Source organism: Toxorhynchites rutilus, chromosome 3, assembly GCF_029784135.1.
Source record: "Toxorhynchites rutilus septentrionalis strain SRP chromosome 3, ASM2978413v1, whole genome shotgun sequence".
Classification (NCBI taxonomy): Eukaryota; Metazoa; Arthropoda; class Insecta; order Diptera; family Culicidae; genus Toxorhynchites; species Toxorhynchites rutilus.
The window spans coordinates 83,248,722-83,267,882 of NC_073746.1; the positions used below are offsets into that span (position 1 = coordinate 83,248,722).

The 19,161-nt window shown below is 32.7% G+C and overlaps 1 protein-coding gene across 12 annotated transcripts in view; it reads right to left on the bottom strand.

Moving 5' to 3' along the window:
* Positions 1 to 19,161, bottom strand: part of LOC129773192 (aryl hydrocarbon receptor nuclear translocator homolog) — a 426,084-nt gene that overhangs the window by 19,416 nt on the left and 387,507 nt on the right. For all 12 annotated transcript variants that reach the window (XM_055776782.1, XM_055776781.1, XM_055776778.1 and 9 more), the window contains 2 exons: positions 8,712 to 8,815; positions 1,550 to 1,766 (listed from right to left, as the gene is read on the bottom strand). In XM_055776782.1, coding sequence (XP_055632757.1) covers positions 1,550 to 1,766; positions 8,712 to 8,815 — 321 coding nt within the window. The remainder of the gene's footprint in view (positions 1 to 1,549; positions 1,767 to 8,711; positions 8,816 to 19,161) is intronic.

A 19,161-nucleotide genomic window follows, 5' to 3' on the forward strand; every position in this document is an offset into this window, starting at 1 on the left:
ACTGAGTTATATATTTTTTTAAATTTTCAAGCCCTTGGCGAAAATAAGGCTAGAGTCCAAGTGGAAACCGATGATACAAATTGTCCTTTTTGGTCGTAAAGAATGCGTCTGCAAAATTTGAACCAAACTAAAAAACGAACGAATTTTCGAAGAGAAATTTCATATGTTTGATTTAGTTGAAACTTTGCCAGCTTGTTCAGCAGTAGGAACAAGGCCATTTTGCAGTATTAGTTTTTTAGATATTTGTTATTTATTTGATCGAAATGGTGTCTTAGGCAAAGTCATTCATAGTCATACAAAGTATACACTTAAAAAAACTTCAAAATAATGTTTGAAAATGGAAATCTCAAAAAACTATTTTTTAAAATTTAAATTCTTGACATAATGAGGCCCATATTATTTCCAACAAATGGTAAAAAATTGATCCTGGACAAATGAAGAATGATTTTTATGGCATTTTAAAATTTTCATGTTCTTTACAAACAATTTAACTCACAATCTTTGATACCTACAAAATTCTTGTCAAAGGATGAATTTTAGGAAATTATTGCAAATATCATAAAGAAATAACAAAAGAATGAAAAAAATTACACTGAAAAAAAATTTTTTTTTTAAATTGAAATTAATTTTTCTCAAAACGTACACGCGGTTTTGGGAATTTGAGCGAACTTTCAAGCGGATTTTAGAATTTGCACGGTTTTCTCTTACATGGTTTTTTTACGCGGTACGTATCGACCGCGTAAAAAGTGACTCCAGTGTAAACAAATTTAATGTGCTAATTGATGTGAATTTTCAAGAAGTGAGTTTGTATTGTATCACTGATTAGTAGGTGAGAAATAAAAGGAGAAACAGATATCACGATTGTAGCTTGCAAAAAACATTTAATCAATTTTTAGAATGTGGGTTGTATTTTGAACTAATAGTTCACTGTTTGTTAGAGAGACTGCTGAAAAAATAATCTTCGTAAAATTTCTGTGTAAATTTTCGCATTTGACAAGTTTTTGAGGTGTTTCTATTTAATATTGCTGAATTTGTCAATCGCCCTAATCTACACACTAAAATCATACGATTCGTAGTCATTTAAAAAAAAATATGTTGTTAGGACAATTTTTTCCCTGTAAAAGTGCCCATCTTCCGATGTATGAACGACTTGTTAGAAATTGTAAGGACTATTCATATATTTTGGTTTGAGAATTTAAAAAAATACATTTTTGAGAAAAACATAATTTCAATTTTTAAAATAGTTTATTGCGTGATTAAAAAAATTGTATTTTTGGTTTTTGATTTTTTTTTTAAAGAACGTGCAACTTTTAAAATGCCATAAAAATTTTATTTATCATTTGTCAAGGATCAAATTTCTACCAGTTATTGGAGAAAATATTTGCTTTGTTGTGTCAGAAATTTAGGTTTCAAAAAAATATAGTGGCATCGTACCTAGTGCCGAACAAATTGGCAAAGTTTCTGCTAAATCAAGAACATGAAATCAAAATTGTTTCGTATTGATTGGTGGAACCTTCGAACTCAAATGGAATCACTCTGTCGTACTTACATTGGTGACCTTCCTTCTTCACGGTGCCCGTTTTGAGATCCAATATCCGACCACTGTTGGCCGGTTCCTGCGTGGACAGCTGCTCCCGCACCTTCTCGATGTCATCCGGGTGGATGTGGTCGAAGAAACTCCCACTGTACCACTCGTTTTGGGAATAGTTCAGCACCGGTGTTACCGAGTCGGACACGTAAATAATACGGCCCGTATCACAGCCAGCCTGTCGGAATAAACCAAAAGACGTGGGGACGTTAAGTAATGAGCAGCAGAAATTCGATTTTTTCCAAAGGGCTTATGAATGAACCTTCACGCGCACCGACTAACGGAATATATGGGCGTGCATTTTTTTCGGTTAGGCTTCAGATACCATCAGTGAGCCGCATTGATATTTGAATAAATGAAAAGCACGAAAACCGTTCATCATTCTCAACGTTTTAATCGACAGAATGCAAATTTTATGTTGAGCTTCAGTTGCGTACTGGGAAGGGGCGCGGATCTGGCGCGCGCAAAAAAAACGGAGGAAGAAAATGCTAATGAATTGTGTATTACAGCAACTTTTCCTCAGTTTTAGCCAGAAGTGCGAGTGCCGAATTGCTTCCGAAACTCACCCACAGACTTCTACCTCACACCAAGAAAATAGATAGCGGAAAAGCTATGAGGAATTGCGAAAATTTAGCGAACGTCAAGACGGGAAGTTGGCAGCAGCGGGTTCTATCCTGGAATTTAGTCGAAGTTTGGCGCGAGGGTTTTGTCGAAAAGTGTCGGAAGCCGGTGGAGGTGGCGGCGGCGGCCTAATTAGTATGCGGTTCACACTGTCAGCATTAAAGTAGGTATACTCTTGCAAAGAAAGCACAACAACGGCGAAAAAAAAGCTGTACACTCTAATTAACATAATGTAATAATTTATTTCGTATTTATTCTAGTTGTTGGTGCCGTTGGCTGCTGTTGGCTCGCAGCTTTTCCCCTTTTTTTCTTTTTTTTTGCTTGCTTGCTTTCGTTTGGTCTGTTGCCATTTTTATGTCCTGACGGAACAAACCAGTCCGTGCCGTGGGTTAGCTTGGCGAAATCGGGCGCCGCACGACGAGGAGAGTTATGCGCATTAATAACCACCCGAGAGCATAAAAGGTGGATCAAGCTGTTGCCATTGTTACGTCAATCATTGGGAATTAAAATTCGCGGAATTGAGACGTTCTCGTTCGCGTGAGTTACTGTGTATGTTTTGGTTTTAGTATGCAAACCCCGCGATTAGATGGAATGGTGATCTTGAAACAGTGGGGCCGGATTACGAGCGCGCCTGTTCCGGTTAATGACACCACACTGTACAGATGTGTGATAGGTATGTGTGTGTGCGGAAAGTACTTGGCGCGTGACCATTATCGATCCCGTTTTGCTAGAGTACGGAGAAGAATAGGACAGTTGTCGCATAAATTTCGTCTCTATACATTTAGCTTTATGTATGTTTGGACAAAGTTTTGACATGGACATAGTTTTTTGAAACGTGCCGTCGGATAGAGCAACTACGAAAGGTGCGTTCTGAGATAAATTTTCCTATCAATGAAAGCATAAATTGTTAAAATTGGGAAGGCACAAATTTTCTATCAGAATGCCAATCTATTCTTACAACACAAATAAAAGTTTAGTTAATGCTTTATAAGTTCTACTTTATAATCGATGTAAAAATTACTGTCTGCTGAAGGTCCTGCATTGAATTGGTAAACCTTCACCAAGTAGCTTAAACTGGAGAAAATTTAATGTTATAAGAGTTCGTAACACAATCTACGAGTAATAGAAGCACTTTAAGGATAGCCGTGAAGACGTAAATGAAGCTATTGTTTTGTATTGTTTTTCCAGCATGTCGATTGATTGAAAATCAAACTTGCCATCAAAAATGTGCGTGAATTCAGATTTCCGATACGCATTGAAAGCTCATAAAACTCTAGGATATTCAGATTCCAAATTCCGGAATTAATATTCCAGTATTCTATATTACAAATCTTCGATCATAGCCAGATTAGAGCTAGAGATCTTGAGTTCTAGATTCAGGATTCCGGATTTAGAATAAAAATCCATCTCAAAATCCGAATCATTTCGACGCATATTGACGGATTTGCATGTCAAACTCATGAAGCCATGCTCAATTTTAGTTATTTGATTCATTTTAGCATGTTTCGTCAGCGACATTTTCAGGAATGAGTTTTTGGAGAGAATTCAAGACGTTTTAACAATCCCTTGAATCAATGGGACTTCTTGATATAGATAAAATACACATGTAAGTTAACATAACGAACGCATGTTACATCCGTTCAAATTCTTGTTTGATGTACAGCGCGGACTCGATTATATACAGTCTTCGAATTCTTTTCACTGTATATAATCGAGTCAAAAAAAATTTTTTTATTCGTTTTTAATGCATATATTTTTCGTTCATTGAAAATAAAAGAAGAATTTAATTTTTGATTCATCCCCTTAAAGTCAGAAAACACCTTTCTCACATGAAAAAAAAATTCTTTGCAGAATGTTTCAGAAGGTGATCATATTTTATGAAAAAACATCCTTCTACGCATATGTTCGAATTTTAGCAATATTATAGCTATAGAACTTTTTTGTTTGTTTCGGACTCTGTTGCCTTAAACTGGTTCTACACTAAAAAGTACGCTGCGCAAGCCAATTCTGTTGCCTTCATTTGAAAGATGAGAAAATTTACTATAGGATATAATAGTGAAACATCTAAGTTAGTGGATTTAAATAACTGTTTTGGAAGTGAAAATTTCAAAGTTAGTCATTTTTAATGTGTGATTATTAATTTTATCCATAAAATTGATATTGAACTTGATTGTTTCTATCAATCAAACTAAAGTTCTCAACCTACTCTACAATTTGTTCTTTGACACCCAACTTCTATCTTTCTTAATTTCGCTGCAATAACGATATAAACAATTTCTGGTGAAAATTCAAGCAAAATCTTCAAAAATCATGATTTTAACCCCACTGTACATATAATAGTCACTCAAATTCCACATTAACGTTCAAAGGTTACATTCTTTCTTAAAACAAGTAATATGTGAATTCTAAAAAAAAAGTTTTTTTTTCAAACTGTATATAATCGAGTTCAAAATTGTAGATAATCGAATCACATATAATCGAGTCCGACCAGTAATATTATTCGTAAAAAATTCCTATAATATTTATTAGTTGCTAAGTTATTCGATATTGCATTCCGCTCCTGTGTGTTGGAGCACAGAATCGATGTGTACCATAGTGGAGTCCAAATATTAATAACATATAGCATATTTGTGTGCCAGATTAAACTTTAAATTTCAGAATTCATGTTTTAAGGCACCGATGTCTATTATTCTACAACAAATTAGAGATCCTGAATGAAATGAAAAAACATTCAGTTAAAAAAAATCTTCAAAAAAAACGCTCCTAAAAGTAGATTTTTCAAAATTTAGTTTTCGAAAACATTTAAATGTCAATAATCGAATTAGAAAAAGGGTTTGAAAACTCGGTTTTCAAAAAAAAAATTGAACAAAAAATATTTGAAAAACTGCAGCCTCCTATAAATTTCGGCTCCGAAAAGATTAAATCTATAGCAATTCAGATTTGTAAAAAAAATATTTCGAAAAATTTATCCTTGAAAAAAACCGGGTTTTGAAAAATTTAGATTGAAAAAGGAACTAGATTTAAACAAAAATAACGAAAATTAGATTTCAACAGAATTGAATTTCGAAAAATCTAGATTTAAAACAAATAAAAAAAAATATCTTGAAGAAATCTTCTTCAAAAAAGTAGGTTACGAAAATCTTCAAACGACAAAAACTCGAGTTCTATGAAATGATGCTTAAAAATGTATAGATTGAAACAAATTAAAAAAACAGATTTACACAAATATCTTTTCCAAAAGCTTCGCCTTTCTAGATATTTATATGTGGTGGAATCCGTGGAATCCGTTTATAATGACATCGAAAGAAAGGTCATAATAAGCGGACGACATACAAAGCGTTGTGTGAAAAAAAAACCGTTTTTATGTAAACTTTAAACTGTACTGTATATTTTAGATATATAAAATATGTTTGAAAAGTTAGATAAAAAATATTTAAAATCACTTCTCAAAAAATTTAAATCTAGAAAGAAATATATTCACATATTCATATTCATATGCTCATATTCATATATCTCACATTTTGTAAAACATCCGGAAACAAACCGTATATTTTTTTTATTTTCTTATTTTGTAAATGTCAGTCAAAGTCAGTCAGCGCTTTCCTACCAAAAAGTTCAACGTTTTTAAATAAAACAGAATTTTAAAAAATCAGATTCAAAAATTTAGATCACAGAAACAATATAGCTTCCAGAAGAAATAAATTTCAAAAGTTAAGATTCCAAAACATTAAGATTTAAAAAAAAAATTGATAAAACACTTTTAAAAAAAGGAGACTTTGTAGAAAGTAGATTTCGAAAACATTTAAATGTAAAAATTTGAATAAAATATAATAGAATAAAAAATAAAAAACGAAATTGCAAAAAAAAAAAAAGATTTAAAACAATTGACTTCCAAAAATTTCGACTAATGATAGTTTAAATTTATAACAAATTAGATCTAAAAAATATATTGCGAAAAATATATCTTTCAAAAAGATTTATTACAGGTATGTACATATTTTGAAAGATTGTGGTAAAAAATAGATTTACAAAGTAAGATTCAGAAAAAAAAACTAGATTTAAACAAAAATTATATTTTAAAAGAATTAAATTCACAAAGAGTTCAAAAAATCGAGATCATAAAAAACAGATATTTAAAAAATCTTCAAAAAAATAGATTTCGAGAAACTTCAAATGTCAAAAAATCTGATTGAAAAAAAATATATATTTAACAAAGTTTAGATTGAGAAAGAATGAAGAATGATCAGATTAAAAAAAAAACGATTGAAAAAAATAACTTTTTCAAAAAATTCAATTCAATTTAACACAATTCGAATTTTAAAAATGTAGATTTAAAAAAAATCTTAAAAAAACGAATTGAAAAATCAAATTTATAAAAGATGGTTTCACAAAATTTAGATTGAAAAATATCTTTAAAATTATAGGTTAAAAAACCATATTTAAAAGAAAACATGTTATTAAAAATTAACGTTTCAAAAAAAGTAGATTACAAAAAAGTGAATTACAGAAAGATTTCAAAGAAATCAAGTGTTATAAAAATAAAAAAAAAAGTTTTTTTAGATTTAGATTTCAAAACGATTTGTTTAGAAAAAAATACAGTGGAATCCTTTTATAACGACATCGAAGAAGATTGACAAAGACGTCATTATAAGCGGATGCCATAGTAAGTGGAGTCATAATAAACAGATTCTACTGTATTTAAAAAACCATTTTCAGAAAAGAAAATTTTGAAAATGAATCCTTCAAAAAAATTAAATGTCAAAAAATAGAAAAATGAATCACAAACAGATTTAAAAAAACAAAGTTCCAAAAAAGTAATATATCGAAAAAAAACAAGATGTCAAAAAGTATTTATTTCAAAAACCCCAGACTTCTGAATTAAAAAGAATCAAATACAAATTGAGAAAAACAGATTTCAAAAAATCAGCTTTTGCAAAATTAATATAGTGGAGAAAAATAAGAAAAATATATGAAACAAACTGATGAAAATAAGATTTCAAAAGACATCAATTTTAAAAACTCAGATTTAAACTTTTCCAAAAAATTCAAATTCAATTTATAACAAATCGGATTTTAAAATTAGATTAGATTTAAAAGAAAAAATCTTAAAAAAATCAAATTTTGATAAAAGCTGATTTCACAAAATTTAGATTAAAAAATATCTTTCAAATTATTGGTTAAAAAACAATATTTAAAAGAAAACATGTTTTTAAAATTAACGTTTCAATAAAAGTAGAATACAAAAAAGTAAATTACAGAAAGATTTCGAAGAAATCAAGTGTTATAACAATAAAAAAAATGTTTTTTAGATTTAGATTTCGAAACGATTTGTTTAAAAAAAATTACAGTGGAATCCGTTTATAACGACATTGAAGGGAATTGACAAAGACGTCATTATAAGTGGATACCATAGTAAGTGGAGTCATAATAAACGGATTCTACTGCATTTAAAAAACCATTTTCAAAAAAGAAAATTTTGAAAATGAATCCTTCAAAAAAATTAAATGTCAAAAAATAGAAAAATGAAGCACAAACAGATTTAAAAATACAAAGTTCCAAAAAAACTAATATATTGAAAAAAAACAAGATGTCAAAAAGTATTTAGAAGAAAAATCACAGAAAAAAATAGATCTCGAAAAACTCGAACTCGAAAGATTCAAATCAAAAAAACAGATTTTAAAAACTCGATCTCGAAAGAGTCAAATCAAAAAAACAGATTTTAAAAAATCAGCTTTTGCAAAATTAATATAGTGGAAAAAATAAGAAAAATATATAAAACAAACTGATTTGAAAAAAAAATCTAAATTCAGAAATTCGAATTCGTCGATTTGAATTCGATTTAAATAAATTCAGATTTCAAAAAATACAGATTCCAAAAAATCTAGATTAGTGAAAAAAAAGAAACAAAAATATTTCCATGAATTGTGGTTCTAAAAAAATTTAAAAGAAATGGTTTCAAGAAAAATTATAAAAAATAGTTTTTAAGAAAATAAGATTTCAAAAGACATCAATTTAAAAAACTCAGATTTTAAGAAAAATCACATTTAAATAAAGATAATTTTCAAAAAAGAAATTACGTTGAAAAGAAAACAGATTAGAAAATATGAAGATTTCGAAAAAAATCAGATTGTCGTCGAGTTCGATGTAATAATTCCATTCCAAAAAGAAATAAACATTTTAAAAACTCAGGGTTAAAAAAACTTAAAAGAATTAAAATTAAAAGAATTAGAACTTAAAAATTAGATTGTAATATTTTTCAATTTCAATCATATTCTTATCAATTTGAAGAAGAATATGATTGAAAAATAGACTTCAAAATAAAATTAAAAAAAATTGATTTCGAATAATTCAGATCATACAAATAATTATATTTCAATAAATTTGGATTAAACTCAGATTAAAAAAAATGGAGTCAACAAAAAATCAGATTTCAATAAATTCCGCTTTAAAAATACCGATTTTAAAAAAATCATATAAAAATTATATGCCAATGAAAACTTACCACAAACAGAAATCCATCTGCAGCTTCCAAAATCAGGTGCTTAAGCTCCTGATCGGTAAGAAACGAAGGTTTGTAGGATCCATCGGTATTGGTGTTCCCGGTTCCTGAAAACAAAACAAAAACAAATAAAACAGGTTGTTAAATACACAGCAAGTGGCAGTCATTGTTTTATTATAGCAATCCGCGCGCGTACGACAAATACGTTCATTAAACCTTTTGTGGGCCCAGGTAATTGTCCTCTCGGTGAGAACCAACTGAAGCCCCGACAGCGGCACTTTCGAAAGTGACGAATTTATTAGGGCTATAATCGAGACGTGATATACGCTAAAACAAAGGGAAAAACTGGCACACACTCATTACTTCAATCGATTTCGTCACTGAAGATGGGTAGAACTCGTGGGAATCGGGTTGAATTTCGGGTGCATTGTCATCGCGCTGCAGGTTTTTATGGCCACCTACTACTGTCACCACTTACAGCTGACGACGACGTGGAGTGTAATAATTCCATTTCCGATAAGTTAATCTGAGTGCACCCGTAGTCGTGCAACGGCAGTAAAATAAATCTTGAAACGACCACGTTTTTGTTTTAATGCAATCCCCATATCCCCATCACCGCTCGTATTGTCACAATGCACCAAGTGTCTCCATGGTTGACATTCGCTTCGGCTTGTTTAGCCCTGCAGCGATAAACAAACAACAACACAGGCCTGTGTTCTCGTAATGCCTGGATAGCACAAATATGACGCTAATCAGCAGGTCGGAAATGTGTTGTCCTATCGCGACAATGTTTCAATTTTATGCACCTGTGCGACACCGTGTTTATAGTCCTCGCGCTCGGGAAAGATCAACAAAAATACGAGAGTGGAAAAAATGGTTCCGTTGCTATTACATGGGTTTCCTGCTGTGTAATTATGCAGATAAAACTCCCCTCGGACGGTCACATCGCCCTCCTCACTCCTCTTGGGGAATGATGATTGCAATCATTCCCTGTCCCATTCGAAGGAATGTATAACTGTACGAAAGTAAAAACAAAATAAGGAATAAATCACCATTCTGCAGCTGTTGCTGTTGGCACACATAGCCAGAGGAGGAAGTTGTGTCATTGCATTATCGGGAAACTTTAAAATTTGCATATTCCCTTATCTTGGTTAGTTTTATCGATTGTGTGCCGGGGGCAGCAGCTAATTGGCCAAAAGTCGTGCGCAGCACAGTAGGAGATCCTGACCCTGGGTGTTTCGGTCACTAACTAGAAATGACATCAGTTCTCGTGAAATTGTAAAGTGCCTTAAAGTGGCTCGATTCCTAGAAAAATGATTGTTGTTTCTCGTGGTTCATGATTTCATTCTGATATGACACGCTAACCATGTAGGATTTGCCGTATTTTAGGTTTGACATGTCTATTGTTCATAATGATAAAAGCAAATGGTAAATAGTGTGCACTGAATTCTCAAATAAATGTTTAAATAATAGTTCCCATTATAGTCTACTAGGCATTGATACCATTTTGTGTATCATTCATGAAACGAGTCGCATATAAATAAAAAAAGAATTCAAAAATAATAAATAGAATACTTAATGAATGTTTTTCTTCAGTTGCACTTACATTTCTTGTTGACCTTCGTATTTTCAACGCAGTATTTTTTTGTGTCATTTCTATTCGCATTTGGTTGAGAATTCAATGTTAAATTAAAAAGTATTTGTATGTTAAGCGGCGGTCCCAATGGATCTTTTCGACAAAAAACTATTTTGCAAATCCCTTCACGATTCGTAAAACTAGAACTGAATTCGGAAGTCAAAACTGGTCGACGGACCACTTCCTAAGGAATGACGGACTGGTGAGCGGATTGTACTGAAAAATGCAGCAAATCTTCAGGTTTAGAATCATCCGGTGTTCTGACTTAAAGCTATACCCCAACATATCGTAACTGGAAAAAATAAGACTAAACTAAGGGCTGTCATTTTGAATAATTTTATGTACAAGTACTTTTTCAGTATCTATTAGCATAATTACATCTTCAACGTTTCCAAAAAACGTCATTTTCAAAGAAATAATTGAATTTCTCTAGCCCCGAAAAAAGGCCAATTTAGAAAGCTTAAATGCAACTTTATATCGGAGAGAGAAATCATACCATGTAAGCGAATGTCCGAATTGCATGCAAGAATTATTGCATTATATTCTCCCACATTGAGCGGCGAATAAAATCTATTAATTCGTGTATTTGGAATCAAAATCAATCCATAAGTTGAAGTGATATTAACGTTCTAATTCAACACTTTTCTCCACCAGAAACATTGAAATGGGTCCCTATTTTGAAAGGTTAGAGTCCTAAGCCCTTAGCGAAAAGAAGAGAGCAATTCCAAATGAAATCGACAAATGACAAAACATGAGTATTTTTTCATTCTAAGTTTGTATTTCGTTTGGTTAGGAGGAAATATGTGTTTTCCACAGCATTTGGGAATTTCTTGACTCAAGCGTAACTTTTGAAAAGGGCATATTGAATTTAGTAAGTTTAATCTTTGATAATTTATATCTCAAAAACTATGAGTCCTACCGAAATAGTGTCTTAGAAAGAGTTATAGAGTATTGATGTCCAAACGAGAAAAAATAGCACTTTTTTATTTACAAAAAAAACTTTGATTTGCAATATCTTAAATATTTATGTATATATATTTTTTATATTTTCATATAAAATAGAAGTCATGTAGAAAATTTAAAAATGGGTACAAGAAGGTAAAATTATTTTTGACAAACTTTGTGGAGCATCGAATTTTTATGAATTTTCGAAACTTCTAATTTTTGTATGTTAACAATCATTTTTAGACACGAATTATGAATCCTGATGTGATTTAAAATGAAAAAGCTCTTAATCAATCTCCTTCTAAAAAACTTCGAAAATCTACCCCGACTAACTTCTCAGACAAGTTTTATGTGTGTATACTATGAGTGCCTTACCCACGAAGTGCACCTTTCGCCGGGCATCTACACCCAAGTTTGCTTCCCGTACTTTTGCAATTCTTCTGTCATTTTTGATTTGTCCATGCGTCAAAAAACCCATGGAATCTCAGATCATCTACTCTCCGATGTAGTTCTGCCGATCTTTTCGGCAAAATATCGTAAAGTTAGATCTGATAGAATGTTTTACACAGACGGTTCATTCATAAACGGGTCCACTGGCTTCGGCATCTTCAATGAAAACTCCAGTGCTTCTTTCAAACTCAGAGATCCTTGTTCCGTGTATGTCGCTGAACTGGACTACGCACTAGGGATCATTGAAACATTGCCCATCGACCATTATTTTATTTTTTCAGACAGTCTCAGCTCAATAGAGGCAATCCGCTCAATGAAAGTTGATAAACATTCATCTTATTTTTTAACAAGAATGAGACATTTATTGAGTGTTTTGGTCGAAGAATTATTCATGATTACCTTAGCATGAGTTCCCTCCCATTGCTCGATTCCAGGGAATGAGAAAGCGGACTCGCTAGCTAAGCTGGGCTTCTGTTTCATCTATACCTGTTCCTCAGAAACGCCGATGTTAATGTTTAATGATGTTCCCTTCGTTGTATCATATCCCTCCTATCCAATCGATAAACTTTTACTTAGTCGCGGCAATATATACACATACTTTTTGAAGGTACAAACGACACGGGTCGAAGGTTGTACAGGCCACTGATCATTCACTACGAGCTCAGGATTGTACCGCTCATGACAACTCTACACGAGCTGATGATTGTTCTGGCCAGTGACCATTCTATTGGATTCCTCGAGTCGTGACAGACGCACTACGCTAGATATAGGGTACGGACTAGAGAGTGTTGCTGACCGGTCCGGTTTTCCGAAAATTAAATCGTACGTTAATGGGTTAATGCTGCATCTCAATAGGAAGCATCCCGTGTCAGGCACACGTACAGTGCATTGGAGACTACAACATCCCGATTATGACAAAAAATTGTAATACTAACCTCGAACCAACCGCGAGTAATCGGTTACAAATTACTAACATAGCTAATAAGAAATATTGTCAAAATATTGTACTCCCGGTCCCGTCAGGCTAACGCTTATGAGCCTTAACAAAAATATATATTTTGGAAAAAAAAGGTAGATTGGAGTTTCATCAAAGTTTTGCTTATTGAAATGGTGAAATAATGGTTCTGGTGAGAGAAAATAAAACCGTCTGTGACGGAGTATGTATCAACACTCAATACGATTAATACTCGGTGCAATGCGTAAATTGAAACAAGTTCAACCAGCTTATGTATTGTTCTCGCGAGGCAAAAATGAATCATCGATCAATTCAATAATCGTCAACTGCTTTTACAAAACCACGCAACCCATCGACTCTTTTCAGGGCAACTCATGTCCTGAACAAAACATCCTAAAATTTTTGATGTTAAAATCACATCCCATCCCATCCAAATGTAGCAAGGTCCTTTCATTGACACAATCAATAAATGCCGTCTAAATCTTGAAGAATCGATCGGAATCAGATCGGAAAGGAAAGGAGTTCTCCCGAATTATTGTAAGATTTGGTCATCACACTTTTCCATTTCACTGCGTATATCTAATGCTTCTTACGTTGTATTGAATTAGGCTGATTTATTATAAGATTTGAAAAAAATCATAAATGCATTTATTGGAAATTTCCTTCTTTTTATGGGTTAATATAACATTCGGGTAAACGGTACAGAACTACCTCACCGAAGATCTAGGCGACCATTTTATAGGTCCAAAACAAGGGTCTAACTCCACCAAACTCGCATCTCAGTTGGATCATTGTTAAGGAGCTCGGTTAACACCACATATCGGTCAGACCCAATGCTTTCATTTGGGACAGGCGGACTTTAATCAACGACCGATAGGGAGCTCCAGTGGCAGTAACTTAGCGGCCTTATTCAATAAGATTCGTCGCTGAACATAATAAAAAGCAACCAGTTGGAGAAATACATCTTTTACAGAGCAGATTTTGATAAGAAAATTTGGTTTCGAAACACGGTCGGAAAATAAAAAATTAAATCTAGAGTACACTGCACAATGGTCCAGGAGATTCATTTAAGTGGGAAGCATTTAGCATTTAGAGCTCGACAGTTATTCTCTAGACAAAAACTGTCTTCGACAAAATTGTTACATATGATAGAGCGCTCATTTTCTTGTTGCAAAAAATAGGGTGACCAAAATTTTCGATGAAATAAAAATTCTAACTTTCTTATCTATATAGATCGAGGTAAACATAGTTCAACAATGTTGTAGTCCCAGTTATTTGAGACATCATTGTAGAACAAAGTTTTTTTGTATCTCTTGAAATAACCGATATAGCGCCTTTTTTCTATGTTGCATTAGGGTCACCAATAAAAAAAAACTATTTTTTACTCTTACTTTTATATTTCAAATTCTGCATACAAACTGTCTTCTAAAGAATTTTAGAACATGCTAATACAAACATTTTGCGATGCAGAACGTGTCAATATCTCAACTTCACTCAAAGTTATTGATATTTCTTCCCATAAAATACGCTCTCTTCAATCGCTTGCCAATCTTTCTGGGGCAAACATAAAAAAACTGTTTGTTGACAGAATTTGAAAGAACAAATTTCAATCTATATAATATGTGATTTTCGAATATATGTTATTTTTTGTATTTGAGTAAATTAAAATTGAAATCATGTATTTTTGGGGTGAAAACCCATCAATAACATCGAGCAGGATTAGGATATTGACAAATTCTGCATCGCAAAATATTGGTATTGATAAGCTCTAAAAGTCGTACCAAGATAATTTTGATATAGAGTTTGAAATATAAAAGTTAGAGTAAAAAAATTGCTTTTTCCATGGTTACCCTAATGCAACTTAGTTAAAAAACAACTTTGTGCGAGATATTTATTCTTTAGACAAAAACTTTAGACAAAGTTGTTACATATGATAGAGCGCTCATTTTTATGTTATTAAAAATAGGGTGACGAAAATTGTCGATTAAATAAAAAATCTAATTTTCTTATCTTTATAGATAGATATTAGAAAAAAGGAAATGTATAAAACATAAAAGTATAAAAGTACAAAAGTATAAAAGTGTAAAAGTATAAAAGTGTAAAAGTATAAAAGTATAAAAGTATAAAAGTATAAAAGTATAAAAGTATAAAAGTATAAAAGTATAAAAGTATAAAAGTATAAAAGTATAAAAGTATAAAAGTATAAAAGTATAAAAGTATAAAAGTATAAAAGTATTAAAGTATAAAAGTATAAAAGTATAAAAGTATAAAAGTATAAAAGTATAAAAATATAAAAGTATAAAAGTATAAAAGTATAAAATTATAAAAGTATAAGTATAAAATCATAAAAGTATAAAAGTATAAAAGTATAAAAGTATAAAAGTATAAAAGTATAAAAGTATAAAAGTATAAAAGTATAAAAGTATAAAAGTATAAAAGTATAAAAGTATAAAAGTATAAAAGTATAAAAGTATAAAAGTATAAAAGTATAAAAGTATAAAAGTATAAAAGTATAAAAGTATAAAAGTATAAAAGTATAAAAGTATAAAAGTATAAAAGTATAAAAGTATAAAAGTATAAAAGTATAAAAGTATAAAAGTATAAAAGTATAAAAGTATAAAAGTATAAAAGTATAAAAGTATAAAAGTATAAAAGTATAAAAGTATAAAAGTATAAAAGTATAAAAGTATAAAAGTATAAAAGTATAAAAGTATAAAAGTATAAAAGTATAAAAGTATAAAAGTATAAAAGTATAAAAGTATAAAAGTATAAAAGTATAAAAGTATAAAAGTATAAAAGTATAAAAGTATAAAAGTATAAAAGTATAAAAGTATAAAAGTATAAAAGTATAAAAGTATAAAAGTATAAAAGTATAAAAGTATAAAAGTATAAAAGTATAAAAGTATAAAAGTATAAAAGTATAAAAGTATAAAAGTATAAAAGTATAAAAGTATAAAAGTATAAAAGTATAAAAGTATAAAAGTATAAAAGTATAAAAGTATAAAAGTATAAAAGTATAAAAGTATAAAAGTATAAAAGTATAAAAGTATAAAAGTATAAAAGTATAAAAGTATAATAGTATAAAATCATAAGAATATAAAAGCATACATCTACATTATTTTGAAAAGCATAAAAAATATCACGGTATACCACCACAAAGGACCCTCTTGCGATTGGCCGGCCGTTCACCATCCGATCTGATCCTCCTCTTGCACCGAGCGTAACCAAAGCACTCGAGAGCTGGTTGTTATAAGGAGATTCGAGACAGCGATACGAGCTGGAAACAATATGCCCCGACTAATATACATATTGATACATTGATTATTTATGGCTTATTGCTATTATTACTATTATTATTGGCTCTATGGCTGCTGCTGGTGGTGCCGTTGTTTACTTAGGGTTGGTGGGGTAGCAGCGTATGACTGGTTCACACTGACTCCGGGACTGAGTCTGGGCACAATGGAACGAAGATGGGTTGACGCTTAGCTTTATTAAAATTATTTATTAGTTACTGCTAGTTATTGCTGTTATTATTCGGGTCTAAGCAAATATAATCTCTCTGTTCGAGGCGTCATTTCAGCAAGGGGGAGGACGAGTGTGCAACCATACTGATTCTTATTATTGTTATTATTGAGTGTATTTGAGCTCACTTAGGAATTCATGCCATGTATCGAAATCTCTATTATATTGTTAATTACAGAACGCTGACATCTTTATTTATGCTCGCATTGTGTGTAAACCTCGTTTGCCGTAGGTATCGATTCGCTACCCTTCCTCGTTCCCTCAGACTTGGTGGTCGTGAAATCGATTCGCGACGAGCCTTGGAGGGATCGGCCTGGTGGGAACACTTGCTGCTGTCTCTCCAGCGGTGTGACGTTCGGTGGTTTCGTGGAAAAAATGGGCGCGTACACAAATGGCGCGATGACAGATTCTCTCTCTCTGGAAATAGGGTTGCGTTCGAATGAAGTCGCTTTTTTGCATATTTCAGCATGTGTGAACGGAATGTTTACGCAGTTGAGGCGCCAAATGATTCGGCTTCTATTATCTTTGATTGGCTTTCTTTTCCGATAGACCGCCCACGCCCCCTTCTCACGCTACGCGTAATAATGGTTGCTCCATTTCATAATGGTTATACTGTTATGGCAAACGATTTTCCGCTACATTTGAAATTTCCAGCGCTTTTGATTGTTCGTTTCGGCTCGCATTAAGACGCACTTGTTGGCGCTGCATATTATTGACACTTTTATCGTCAGAATCTATCTCTCCGGAAGGCAAGCAAGCGAGAAGATAGTGTGCGACACTTTCGGGGGCGAATTTCGATACATTCGATCGATTATGAGCTTGATGTTGGTGTCACAACACAGCAACAAAGGGCGGCAATGCCAAATTAGGTTTGGCTTCGTAACTCCATTCCCAGCTTTCGTTTCGCAGAGGGGGAGATGAGTTTGCTTTTCTTTGTGCGAACAAAAGTGGAGAGGGAGGCTACAACGCGCTTCTATAACGAGTTGAGGGAAACGCGACGACAACAAGTTGTAAAACTAAACGACATTTAGTGTTTCTCCAATTTCAATTTGCATAACAATATAAAAATAATAATAAAAGATGTAACGTTCTGGTAGTGTGCACACACACTACGCTTTCGTCTGTTCGACGAAGGTTGAGAATTCGAGATAGGGAGAAAAATTGAAGAAAATGAAAAACTTGGAAACGGATGAATGACAGTGGACAATTCTTGAACGAATGCTATGTGAACGATGGCCAACCCACCAACTTCTGGTGAACTGCTTTCACAATAGACGGTCTGCCCGCGATTGGTGACACCTGGCGGTTACTGTAACTACGCCGCACCTGATATCGTCTAGGTTTGTGTGTTTTCGATATTGCAAAATTGTAAAGAAGTTCTTAGAGCTAACGGTGGCTGGCAAACATTGAGATGATCGCTCGATTCTCATTGATACGCTATGGTCCAGCTCATGGATGCATCGGTTGTATTGTCGATTGTTAATTTCATATTTTGTTGCGCTCAATGTTGATGCTCTGCATGAAAATATTTGACGAAGTTAGTATGGTTCAATTGCGGCACAGTTGTTTCATTTACGTCTCATCAGTAACTTGGTGAGCGAACGAGCAACGCATGGTGGCGATCGGTGACGTGTTTCACATGGTCTTTCTTCGGTCTTGAGTTAGAATAAGTTTCCCTAAATAGCCTTTTCAAGGCTACAAGCGAGTGAACTATCGAGTTGAAATTCTTTACAAAATACAGACACAAATACAAAAAAGGAAAGGCGACGTTTTTATATACTTCTACCATTGCGAAGCCTGCTGGGCAGATGATTCGCGCATTAAATTTCTTATACAAATCCTAGGAAGCTTGATTCGAAAATGCACAGTGTCTGTTTTCGTTAATATATTACGTATCCATTGTTGATTATAAGTGTTGCCACATGCAGATGATGGTTGTGGAACAAATATAGTCGCCTTTGTCCGCAATGTGTGTCAGCAGCGCAAAAGAACGCCGCGAATACTCGAACAACCAATGTCTTCACACCCACAATGTTTCACTGCAATCCGAGATAGTGCTGCTGACTTCTAATACGAGTTAGCATTGAATTCGTCAGAACAAGAATTTTCGCAGTGCAATTCAATTTTGTGCATATTGACAAAAACGGAACAAAATGCAACATATGGCCATTGTTGTAAGTTAACCACTTTTAATTGCTTCTACAAAACCACGCAAATTATTAGCTCCTTTCTTGACCACCAAAAAATTCCAGTTCAAAGTTTATTCAGAAGTTTCGATGTATTCGAAAATAATATTCCTACGTGTTCCTATTCCTAACCCTACGTCAACAATGCAGTCGTGTCTCGAACACCACCATCTATCACTCTTTTTGCCAAAGGAACAATATATGCAAATTCTTCTCTTACTGAGTGTTTGCAGAAAAAATTGCTTCCATAACAAAAGTTGCGATTCTTTTGTATCTGTACTGTTTAGGGATATCGTAGACCATATTTTCAAAAAAATATTGTAGGGTATCTAAGACTATGCCAAGGCCTGAATATAATTCAAAAGCTGCGTTCCAATGAGATCGCTGTCCGAAACCCTGTGGAAGGAGTCAAACCGAAGATCAGAAAATACACTAAAAAATCTATTTTTTGACATAGGACTACGTTTAATTGGAAGATTAAGGGGGTAAAATGGAAATCCAAACTCTAAACATGTAGGAAATAATGAAAGATTTGGATCGCTTATAACTCGACCATTCCTTAATCGATCGCAAAGATGTTTGCATTAATCGATTGGAAATATTTCAACGCATCTATCATAGAAAATGCAATGCTTTGTATTGACATAAACAGTTGAACAATTGTAGCACACCAAACATTATCTGTTCGCGACCCACAGTGCGAACGAAGAGCAAGTGGAAACATAAAGTAATACCCCTTCTAACTATCCAATCCTTCTC